Source organism: Gadus morhua, chromosome 22, assembly GCF_902167405.1.
Source record: "Gadus morhua chromosome 22, gadMor3.0, whole genome shotgun sequence".
Lineage (NCBI taxonomy): Eukaryota > Metazoa > Chordata > Actinopteri > Gadiformes > Gadidae > Gadus > Gadus morhua.
Window position 1 is genome coordinate 14,555,907 of NC_044069.1, and position 12,775 is coordinate 14,568,681.

At 43.4% G+C, this 12,775-nt stretch overlaps 1 protein-coding gene across 17 annotated transcripts in view; it reads right to left on the reverse strand.

Moving 5' to 3' along the window:
* The window catches only part of adgrb2 (adhesion G protein-coupled receptor B2), a 194,900-nt gene that overhangs the window by 32,809 nt on the left and 149,316 nt on the right, over positions 1-12,775 (reverse strand). For 16 of the 17 annotated variants that reach the window (XR_003974575.1, XR_003974577.1, XR_003974576.1 and 13 more), the window contains 5 exons: positions 12,239-12,389; positions 6,505-6,574; positions 5,629-5,695; positions 3,535-3,620; positions 496-594 (listed from right to left, as the gene is read on the reverse strand). Coding sequence is in view for 14 of the 17 variants with exons in the window: in XM_030347505.1 (XP_030203365.1) it covers positions 496-594; positions 3,535-3,620; positions 5,629-5,695; positions 6,505-6,574; positions 12,239-12,389 (473 nt within the window). In the remaining 3 variants the exon portion in view is untranslated. The remainder of the gene's footprint in view (positions 1-495; positions 595-3,534; positions 3,621-5,628; positions 5,696-6,504; positions 6,575-12,238; positions 12,390-12,775) is intronic. The other variant, XM_030347501.1, reaches the window with a different exon arrangement.

A 12,775-nucleotide genomic window follows, 5' to 3' on the forward strand; every position in this document is an offset into this window, starting at 1 on the left:
GGTATAGATTCATTTCCATTTTGTTAATGGCTTTTGGGCATTTTTTTTTTCTTTGTTGTTGTTGTGGTAGTTGATGTTGCTTTGTCATTGGTTAGTTTTAATGTCCGTCATCCTGAGTCATCCAATCCGGACAGTGAGAATGAGACAGAGAGTGGGTTGATAAGAACAAGAATGAGAAGAACAGAAAGAGGTAAGAAGGAAGAGGATACCCTCTCCTTTCTTACCATAAGGTTCACAATAGAGTGACATATATGCAATGAGAGAGAGAGAGAGAGAGAGAGAGAGAGAGAGAGAGAGAGAGAGAGAGAGAGAGAGAGAGAGAGAGAGACATAAATGCAATGAGAGAGAGAGAGAAGGATAGAGAGAGGAGAGAAAGTTATCGGGGCAGAGAGACTGTGAGAGATACATTGAGAGATAGAGAAGAAGAAAATAGGGAGTGTAGGTAGAGTGAGAGTGTGAATGTGACAGAGAATGGAGCATGGTAGAGAGACTAACATGGCGCCGCTGGCGGTGGAGCTGGACATGGCGGTGCTTGAGATCACGCCACACTTGGAGCATTTCAGCAGCAGCCGGTTACGTGCCTCCACCGGGACACTTTGGGACACGCACACGCACACGCACACCCACACCCACACACACACAGGAATATACAATCACAGCCACATGCATTTGCAGTCACACATATTCCACCGAAAACACAGGTGCCCAAACATTAAAACAGACATACACATTTACACACACATCACACACTCACACGCAGACACACACAAACATACACACACACACACACACACACACACACACACACACACACACACACACACACACACACACACACACACACACACATCAACAAACACACACAAGCACACACACACAAAGACACAGATGTGAGTGGGGGAGCAGACAGAGGTCCAGGGTTCAGAACATGTGAAAATGAAGTCAGGGACAAATGGAGGAGAAGAAGAAGTCAGCGGAAGGGAAAGGGAGGGCACAAGACAAAGACAAAATAAATAAAAGGGACAAAGAAAGCAAAAAGAAAGCCAAATTAAAAACAGAGCGGACCAACAGCAAACAATAAGAAACAGGTAAGTTCACAGTGAACTGCTACGCCCACAGTTGATTAAGTAGAGAGTGAGCGATGGACACTGTTGAGCATTGTTACAGTATGTTGAGGTAATGAGGATTTAATGGACTACAGAGAAACAGACGGGAGCTGATCCATCCCCCTTCCCCTGTGGTAGGCTCCGGGTGTGTTTGTGTGTGTGTGTGAGAACGTTTGTTTGCGTTCATGTTCTCAGTGGTTTTCACCACTGTCTCGGAGTGAGGCTTTGCTTTGAAAGGCCTGATATTATTAATACTAGGAATGATAATATTTTGTATCATTTATCATTATCGTTGTCACCATCATTGTCATCACCATTGTCAACATCATCATCAGCAGTTTAAGTGAAAATCAAAGGGTTAACCCAAATAGATGGTTTGCAGAGCATATGATTATAATTGAAAACAATAAAATAAAACAATAAAACCCCAAAAGTTATTATCCCTGACCGTTTTTGAGAGAGTCAGTTAAATAACATGCAAAGGCATGTTTTTTTATTTATGGTCACTACAATCGAAGGCACTCACTTTAGAGTGCCTTTGGTAAGGGTGAAAGTTGAGAGCATATTGAAATTTAAAACATAATCATGATAATGATCATTATATACAGCTTTTCTCACAGCATTTTCAGTTTGAAATTATCTTGACGCGTTTAAACATATATTCATGGGAGTCTGTGTGAAGTTATAATTAAGAGTCATTATTGTTTAGTTAAATTAACATTTTAAAGTTAAATAGCAATTTATGACACTTTACATAATAACTGTGAGCTCAGTATGTTATTAGGTGAAAATTATTAAAATAAATCTAATTAGAGTATACATTGTAATTAGACAAAAACTGGTGGATGGATCTAATTCTGAACAATATCATTGTTTTTCTCACATCAAATAATTTACAGTGCACATTTAAACGATATTTTAAATAATTATATTCGGGAAACATGTTCAGCAGATGTTCTGTTGTTGTTGTTTTAGCGAGATACATATATGCAAAGACTCGTAAACATAGGTTACTGTTAGTGTTAAGAGACCTATTCATTCTTAAACTCCTCCCAGGGTGGTCAAGAGAAAAGTGTCTCTGTGTGGATCTGTAGACACCGCCCCAGTGGAGAATGTTGGGGGGCTGGGCACATGCTACGCTACATTAGCGTCCCATCACAGCTCATTGCCACTACGCCGAACATGTCCCCATGGCTTCATAAGGACATACATTATGCTAATGATTTTCTGTCCTGTTAGTAAAACTGGGACCACGGCTCCCGTGTCTTACATATGGGGGGTTTGTGTGAGTAACTGTGTGTGTGCGTGTGTGTGTTTTCCGTGTTCATGCCTTGTGCTCTGGTCAAAAGTGGACCATACGCTGAGGATAAAGATAGTGATAAGTGTTAGTCCACCACCATGAAACTGAAATGTTGTCAAGATAAGATTGTGGGACTGGGTTGTGTATGAGATGCGTATCTCAGATTCTTTGCCAATTTACTCCTTTACATGTAATGAATGAACTCAATTGCATTACTGGCTAACACATGATAATAGAGTCTCCCTCATCAACACATTTAGCTGAAGCACAACCTCGGTTTTTGAATTAGTTAGCAGAACCTGGATAAAATGGGACCAAAGATAAAAGATAAAAGCAAACGCACGTGGAAATTTAACAATGGGATTTTGTCAATGAGATTGCGGTGATTGTTCACTCTCTAACCACCCATGAATTTATTAAAGATAGCACATCCTTTGTGTGCTATCTATGTATGTTCGCACACGCACTCACAAAACGCACACACACCTTTTGATTAAAACTCCTCTCTGCAAACTTCAGAGGGTGTTCCCACTTCAATTCTCTCCAATATCAAACTTCTCTCTGCTCAATGCCAACAGTAGTGCGAATGTGTGTTTGCTTGTATCTGCACATTGATTGTGTACAATCAATCATGAAACACAATCTTCCCGTTTAACCGACATGCAATCAGCACGCCTTCTGTCTCTGATTTGAAGGATCCTCAACATTTAACAGAACCATTACATTAGCCTACGTCGGGGCAGCTGCCCCTGAGCCACTGAGAATGTACATAATCAACTGGTAAACATATGCGGGCGGGACATAGCGGTTTGCTTAAGGAGGGACATAGCGAACTCTTCGGATTCATCCGGCAGCTAAATGAGACAGATGTCGGACGATTTTCTTGCCAAAATTGCACACTTTTCACCTGCCAAAAAAGCAGGTATCAGCCTAATCTGTGGTGGATGTATCTATGCAGGGGCCGTGGCCGCGTCTTCCTCGCTCTCTGTCTCTTGAGACCTCTCGAAAGTAATTTGGCTCATTTCACAGGGACGGTTTCTTTCTGTAATAATCCGTCTTTCTGAGGCAATCTCTCACACTCTGCTTTGGACGGTGTTTTGCACTGCGAGTGAACGGAGATGAACTCACCCCGCCCGCTGCTTTTTAGACTTGTCCGAGATGCCGTCCCGAGACATGAGCTTATTGAACACCACAATTCCAATCAGCATATTCACCTGAGAGAGGGAGAGGGAGAGAGAGAGAGAAGAGAAGGTGGACACAAAGAGCGAGCCAGAGACCACCCGAGACATAGACAGAGAGAAACAGAAAGAGAGGGAGAGAGAGAGAGAGTAAGATGTTTTTCCAACATCGATGGTATTACAGACAACAGGCTACATTTAACATACATGAAGCCAAGGCTCAGTCTCTGAGCTCGCGTTAGAGTAGAGTTTGTCCGCAGTTAGCCAGTGCTACATATTCCATTAAACACACACACACACACACACACACACACACACACACACACACACACACACACACACACACACACACACACACACACACACACACACACACACACAGCTGTGCCAAAGCCTGTTGCCTCTGAGTGCTCAGAAATCCATCCCATCCGAGAGCTGCTGTTATTTGTTGTCAGATAGAAAATATTCAAATTGTCTGACCTCATACTCCTTTACAGGTATAATTCATATATACTCTAAATCTCGATCTCTATCTTGGTGTGTTAAGCCCCACGCCAACGCGTCAAAGATGTTCTGTTGGTCTATTCTCCTACCTTTCAATAACAGTCTCTTCCCCTGACGCCAGCCTCTTACTATGCATTACATTGGCTATTCATTCTACACTGAGGAGACTCGTCTTCCCATCCATTTTCACTGGATTGATTGGGATCCCTTATAGCCTTAAACCCTTTTTCCTCTGCATTGGCTACAGCACCGACAGTGGATCTATTCGTCTGCTTTCCCACTGAGCATATCGACACTCTGTCAGTCATGTCAAGCTTTCTCTCTCTCTCTCTCTCTCTCTCTCTCTCTCTCTCTCTCTCTCTCTCTCTCTCTCTCTCTCTCTCTCTCTCTCTCTCTCCCTCTGAGTCAGACACCCTCTGTTCAGCTTTTGGCCAAACTCAGTAATTAGACGAGGGTCCTAAGGGAAGGTCTGTGACGTCCTCTCCTCATTACCTACGTTTCTTTTTATTTTTTTCAATATGTGTGAATGAAGTAGGGGTGGGTACACTACACACACACACACACAGGCTTTTTAGAACTCTTTACACACACACACACACACACACACACACACACACACACACACACACACACACACACACACACACACACACACACACACACACACACACACACACACACACACACACACACACGCACACACACACACACACACACACCACAAGTGGTTCTTCAAACTTCATTAATTCTGAACAACTCTCATAAGTCAATATTCCTCCCCAACCTTAGAAGGGACGCCAGGGATAATATTTGGCCCATGGAACATGCATCCATTTAATGAGGGAAATGTTATTTTCTTTCATGATTTAAAAGGTGGCATTCACAGAGAGGACAAGGGGTGTTTAAAAAGTTGACCAAGTCACTAAACAAATGTTTTGTCATCACGAAGGTCAGCGAGGGAAGAACAGAAATGAGAAATCAGGATGTATGACAGTGTATTTCTTTTTGATTAACAGTACACATCATTAGGCAAAGGAGTAATGGGGACCAGTGTGATCCACTAGTGAACCCAGTAGCCCATAACTGGTCCCAGCAACTACCATTATTGTTCTGTTATTGTCTGTAAAACTGTTGAAAGTGGTCTTATTGCTATGCATACCAAAAGATACACATTGAAAACTACCGTGCCCTATAGGAGGGTTGACAATAGGTTGATTTACATGCACAAAAAACACATGCCTGCAGCTACATTCTAAAATAAATCCAACAAGCATCGCACAAGCATAAAACTAGTTATCAATGTGTAAACATCACTTACATTGAAAATATGAAATAACATGTGATCTGTTTCAATACTGTAACATATTGAGTGCTTGTTGCTCTATCATAATTTGTCATTGTTTACTCATCTTTATGTGCAGTTCATTTGATTCCGCATTTGGCTTTAGGCGACGGAAAACTGCTGAATTATTAAAAGATTCACAAACAATTATATTATTCTTTAACTGACAGGGAGGCTGAACATTGAAAAGAGACTTACCAGTACAATGACAGCAGCTGGTCCCACAAAGGCATAGAGAAGACCACCCTCTAAGGAGAGCCAGCAACTGAAAACACACACACAACCACACACACAGGAGATATTTACGCCATGGATCAGAACCAATGCATTAGTTGATTGCTTGTCTTGTAAAACCGAGATTTTACCCTCTCTAGTTGTGATTTTCAGTCTTGGAGGTTCAAAATACTGCACTTGAGCGAACAAACAAGCATTCAAGCAACATGTTTACTTGTGATTTTTTTTAAGTAAAGGGGACGAAAATAACAGAATTCTGTTTTTGTTATGGACGGAAAAATATGAAATATGTCAAAAATGTAAACCAGGAACCATGGCTCCTGCTTGTGAAAGAGTGATGAAGATAATAGTGTATTATCACATTAACGTAACTTTAGAACACTTTCTGAAAACACTACTTTTTTTTCAGTGATTCAGAAGGGAATTATTCTATTGCCGGATATGGCAATGTAGAGTGGAGGAATCACTCTAAAATAAATATTGTTTTCATATTTAGATGTTTCAGAAAAGGTTTGAGCACACAAAATACAATATTTTCAGCCAAGTGGCTGAACCACTCGGATCCTCAATAGTCTTGGATGCTCGAGGACTGCGACAAACGCCAAACTACCAACCCCTTTGCCAGTTTATAAATGTTTTTTTCCGGGCTATTTTCCTTCTTTTTTGTCTCTTTTGTGAAACCAGTGTTGTGAACCGCACTGCATAACTTAAATTACACACACGGGTAACTTTAAAAAAACAAACCGAATCTTCAGAGAACAGAAAAATATCAGAATGTCAACAGAGATTCAGTTTAAAGCTTGCTGTGAACGAGCGTGGGATGCAGAGAGTTATACTCACTAGCTGGCTGTGCCGTAACCTCTCGCTCTGGTGAAGCCTACCGACACTGCTACTACTAGGGCCGGGAGACCTGCAAGAGACAGAGAGAGAGAGAGAGAGAGAGAGAGAGAGAGAGAGAGAGAGAGAGAGAGAGAGAGAGAGAGAGAGAGAGAGAGAGAGAGAGCGAGAGCGAGAGCGAGAGAGAGAGAGAGCAATTAATGAAAAATCACATATTAGGCATTTAAGAACAGGATTAGAACAGAGGATGAAAGGAAGCAGTTATGTGGGACATCAAACACGGCAGGCGTCTTCAGTAACGCTGACCCCCCGGTCGCATGTTCCCCTTTTCCCCCTTCAGACACTCACAAAACGCTGAAGACCGTCGGGTTTGAAAGAAGAAACCCTGCTCTACAAGTCGCTTAATGAGAATACCACCTTAAACCATCATGGCCTATCTCAAAGTTTGTTCCCCTTTTACTTATCTGTTTTACAAATATTTCCGGCGGTAACACATGCGGCCTAATTCCCTTGTAAAATCGAGTATTGTTTCATAGTGTTTTCACTCCTCAACCCAGGCTGATAGAGCCCCTGTGAATGCGTGGGGGGTTTGTTTGTGAGAGTATGGTTCTAAGAGCACAGGTTGAGGAATGAGAATAACATCGATATTATGCGGCGGGAGATAGGTGCGTAGGTCAACACAGAGTTAATTACGGTAATTGGGCTCTTTCGTCAGCGCATATGCGCGCAAGTGTGTGCGCGAGCGGTTTGCGTTTGTGCGGCGCCAGTGTGATGGCTGTTTGCGTGTTTGCTTTATGCGTTTCATTAGGTGTGAGAGAGTGTGAGTGAGTGCAGTGGAGGACGTGCCAACGAAAGGGGGGGGAGGTTGTGTTCGTAACTAGCTTGGCTCTGAAATATGCATGCAATTAACAAAACTGTGATTATGGCCACAAATGAAATGCAATTAGAAAAAAAAAGTCATATTAACATTAAATAATAAGACGGCGGGGGGGGCAAAGGCAAAGCCCATTTCACCCACGGGTAGGAAGTTTCACTTAAACACACACACACACGTCTGTACTTCTCTCTTCGTAGAACACACCCATTTTGGCAGTTGCTATGGCAACTGATATCAATCAGAGAATTTGGGAAAGAAAATTGCAATAGGGATATGGTAGGAATAAGCTGTTTGATCCCCCCCCTCAACTCCCCCTAAACCAGCCATCCAGCTTCAGGCTGCTTCCAGGACAGCATCATGGCTTCTGTAAGTGTATGAGTTCATTCAATACATTATGTGCCCCCCCTCTCTCTCTCTCTCTCTCTCTCTCTCTCTCTCTCTCTCTCTCTCTCTCTCTCTCTCTCTCTCTCTCTCTCTCTCTCTCTCTCTCTCTCTCTCTCTCTCTCTCTCTCTCTCTCTCAAAGTGTTTGTGGTGTGCGTCTGAAGTGTATCTCTTGAAAGTGTGCTGTCGTGCGCTTGAAGTCATTGATGTCCGTATCCATGCATTCCTTTTGTTAAAGTTATTCAATTGTGTTTGTTGTTGTGTTTCAGTTTAGTTTGAAGATTGAACCGTCAGCGCGATTGTTCTTCAAAAATGTAAGCAATGAACTGACAAGCATTTTTATACTGACAATGTTTTCATTTATTTTCTTTTTTTAATCATTTGAATTTGATGTGGCAAGTAAATCCAGATGAGACTGACCAATCAGACCTTGTTCAGGATGGTGCGCCAATTCTGTCTTTGTTCCGGGGACATTTTCACCACATTGGTGGCTTTTCTATTTCCTCCTGGATTAGAGGCTAATGTACCTTCCACGGTGGAAACCGTGAAGGGCAGGACCCCGACGCGGAGGCGAGAGCTTTTGGGCCCACTCTCCTGCTTTATTAATGTTCATTCACCAAAACGGTGGAACCGGGCTGTTCTTTAACAGGTCAAAGGTTGCATCAGAGCCGGGACCGGGGCCAGAGAGAGCATCATTGAAGCAGAGCAATGGGGGAGTGAAGGGGGGGCTATGAGAACTGTGCAGTATAAGCTTTACCTCTGGAATAATAAAAGAGTGCGCAATGTGTTTTTAACCACGCTCTGTACCGTCTTCGTGGATTTCAGCACAGTTTGATCAGGGCTAATGCTCCGGTGATTAAAGACTGACGTCTGCGTCTATAAAGCTGCCAGCCTGGGGTTAGCACCCAGCGAAAACATCTTCCACGAATGGATCCTCCGCCCGCCGTCTGACACGCGCCACAACTGCACCTCTGCCTCACCAGGAGAAACCACACTCCGTTTTTATTGCATTTTTTAATGCGAAACCTTTTACGGCGCAACCCCTTTCTTACATGTGATAAATTATATTGACTTTATAGGAGGGTTTTTTGGGGGATTCCAAAGGAATCCGGGGGAAGACCTAGATGAGCGTTTGGTCTGAGCAGTGTTAGCTCAGTCGTAAATACTTACCGAGACAGAAATTGAGGATTTGGAGAGTAAGCAGCTCATTAATGGTCACTAGGACAACACCGGTAGTGCGGCCGGTGGCTTCTCGTGGCGTGTATCGTTACAGGAAAGGAAGCCCTCTTCATTATTGTTGATCACCTCAAACCTGACAACGCCCTGAGGTTTAATGAAAATAAGGTACGCCTTCACCTGACCCAGTGGCACATTCCACTGCCCTCTACAGGGCTGGGAACAGAAAGAGTACTTCTGCCACCAGTACGGGTAGTTACCGATGATTACAGAGATAGGGAGGAATAAAAAAGTGCGCAATCAAAGACTTTAGATATGAGGCGTTTCTGATGAAAATCAGCAACCTCTTATACATCAGGTGCTGCAAATTCAGAGCACATCCGACTGTAATAAGGGTTGGCAGGAGCTTAGGTAGGAGGTAGAGCGGGTTGACTGGTAAACGGAAGGTTGCTAGTTCAATCCCCGGCTCCTCCTAGCTGACTGTCGAGGTGTCCCTGAGCAAGATGAATGGTTGCATTGGATAAAAGCATCAGCAAAATCCCCCAAAATGTAACTGTAAATATAATAGGGGCGTATCCGATAAAGGTTTTGCATAGTTTGATTCCTATTCGTCAGGCCAACCCCAACGTTAACTGATCATCAAAACACATATGATACATTTCTAATACACGCGGCCCGATGATTCCTCCTATTTTGTGACCCTGTATGGTTCAAGGGCTTGAAAATAATCAACGGGCCTATCAGGGTTTCCCCACGCCTCCGCTAAATGCGCGACAGATTATGGCAGCATCTGCATTCAATTTGTTATAAAATATATGCAAATAGGAGCCTTATTTACTGTTACATAACATAAGCTAGTATTATATATCGTAATTATAGTAATACATTTTACGAAATCAAACAGTTGCCAGTCACCGTGGAAATGGAGAGCTCCGTTCTGTGTGATTACGCACGGTACTCACATCCCATCATGGCAAATTCCTGCATCGATAAGATGACCGTAGAGGGGTTTGACTCATTAAAGATGTAAAATACATGTGAATGGCTCAGGCGTTTAGGATTTATAGACAAACCGCAAAGAATGTAATAACAAGAACCAGCAGGCAGAATATCTCTCACCAGTACGAATGGTACCAAGTGACAGCTGCTGTTGACACAGTTTGCGTTTTACTTTTTGGGATCATCTTCAATGGTTTCACAATGCTGCCAAACAAAGTTATTGTGAATCCTTCAAGCTTAAAGGTACGACCACCCCAAACGCGTTACGCGCATAACGCGCCTAACCTGCCACTTGATCATTGTGTGTCACAAAAATGGATAAACGCGCCTACGCAGCAAGATGAGCCCGCCCAAAACTAATTTTTCCCCCGCTATTTTTCTTTTTCCCCACAAACATGGCTGAGATCACAACCATCGCTGTGCTGTATTTGTTGTGGGAGTCAAGGAAACGTAGTGTCGTACAGGATAGGACGAGCACACACTGAAACGATGACTTGGTCGTCCATCTTCTTTCTGCTTCTGTGCAGCCTCCGTCTCTCTGCCAGTCACGTCGGGTCAAGCTCAACGCTGATTGGCTATCTTTAACGCTCCTAAGCGTCACGCGTAGGAGCGTAAAAAGTTAATTATTTTTTACTCTGCGCGTAGGTGCGTTGGCGCTGCTTTAGCGCGTGTAACGCATCTACGCGCTTAAACCAATGGTTCCCTATGCAAAAATGCCGATTTTCTACGCCTCTTACGTTTCCCAACAGGAAATGATTGCATAGAGCAGCTGCCATTACACAAAGGGGTTATTAAGCAAACAATAAGGACATTTATTCAAAACAAAACATAACACAGCCAATTGCAGACAAAAGAGTAAGTCAAACCGCCACAAAACAAACATTGTATAATTTATGGGCTTTTCCTTTTAGAAGCCAAGCAATTATCTGGTATCATTTCATTTAGCTCCCCTATCTTCCCAATGGTATGTCCCGCTGTTACATAATTCTCAAAGAGGCCATCCCTAGAATGTAATATGATGGACAAATTGTAATAAATTACAATTTCCATAGAATAATTAAAAAAAAATTCCATTCAGGTTTTTTCACAGATTGGAAGTGAAACTTGGTCATGATATCATCACCATCGTAGACTCCCAATATCACACATCTTAATTGGGTGTAGAACAAAGTAATACCCAGACAATATGCATTTCATTCAGCAGCCCATTGATACAACAGGTAACGGTTGGACAGAACGCATCGTTTCATGGTGACTTTGATCTTCACTTTGCTGCGATAGGGTCAATATGGAGGAGAGCGAGCAAAAAACAATCATGGGTGAGCGGTCACTGGACCCTGTGTTCATATTGAACGACCCCCCCGCCTGCCTCCCCCCAGGGCGGTTCACCTTCAGATGGAGTTTGTTGATTAGAGAAATCACAAATAGACTGGACACTTTACGGTTGACCTGTCAGAGTGTACAAACCCCAGAATCTCCCCAGGATAGCACTTCACTGCCTCATTCTTTTTGTGATGTATTTATGTGCCACACATCAAGTAAAAATGTGTTCGAAAAAATGTCCCCTCTCTCCCTCTGTCGTTGTTTCTTTCTCAGGCTCTCTCTCCCTCTTTTTTATCTCCACCTATCTCCATCCATCTCATTGTCTTGCGGTTGTTAAACATTCAATACATTCTGTACCCTTGCCTCTGTATCAGTGGAGGGCATCAAAGACCGGATCAAATAGGCAGGATAGATCAATATGTGTTTGTGTGTGCAATCCCATTGGATATCTCCTTGAGATCTTGCCAATATGGAGATGTAATCATGGTAGCATTTATAAAATTCACAAAGCCATGCGTTTTCTCCTTCAGTCTGGCGGATGGGAGATCGTAAAGGACAGGACACAGGGATACTTGTGGTTTGACAGGAAGAGAATGGTGTGACACCATTCAGGTTCACGTCACCAATAAAGGAGGAAAGATAAAGTACTGATGTTAAGAGACTGATAATCTGGGATCCAGCAGTCCTACTTTGCTATTGCAGAGCTTCTGGGGAGGCCAGAGGAACCAAACACTGGAAGAGCCAAAGCGGTTTCGTTAGAGTGGCAAGTCTGCACAGCATTGATTTGATACCTTATCAGACAATGTTTAACAGTTCCTCGCCTCCATTAACGCAATTGGGCGAAACAAATGAGGCCAAGGGAAAGTGAAAGTATGATTTGTGGACTAAAGAACAGAAACCGTACGTGTGTGTGTGTGTGTGTGTTTGTGTGTGTGTGTGTGTGTGTGTGTGTGTGCATGTGCGTGTTCATGTGCACCTACCCCAGCCGAGGCACAGGAAACGCTTGCGGATCAGGCGCGACCTCATCTTGCCGATGACGGCGAGGTAAGACTGCCACGCCTCGGTCAGTACCCAGCAGAACGACGCCAGGAAGAAGAAATGCAGGAAGGCCGCCGTCACAGTGCACAGACCCTTGGGTGAGCGAGATTGAGCAAGAGGAACAATAGAGAGAGAGAGAGCAAGAGAGAGTGAGAGAGAGAGAAATAGACGGAGAGAGAGTTTAGTTAATTTCTTCTGAAGGAAGCAAGGGATGTGAGTATAAAGGTCACAGTGCTGAAATTAAAGATCTCATTAGTACTGCGCTATACTGCGGAATGTCGACTTGTTGCAGAGACAGAGAGAGAGCGAGAGAGAGAGTTAGAGCGAGAGAAAGAGAGCGAGAGACCGCGAGAGAGAGAGAGAGAGAGAGAGAGAGAGAGAGAGAGAGAGAGAGAGAGAGAGAGAGAGAGAGAGAGAGAGAAACAAATAGAGAGAGAGTCCACTTGGCAGTGAGAGAAGAGTCAGGACAGAGAACGCCA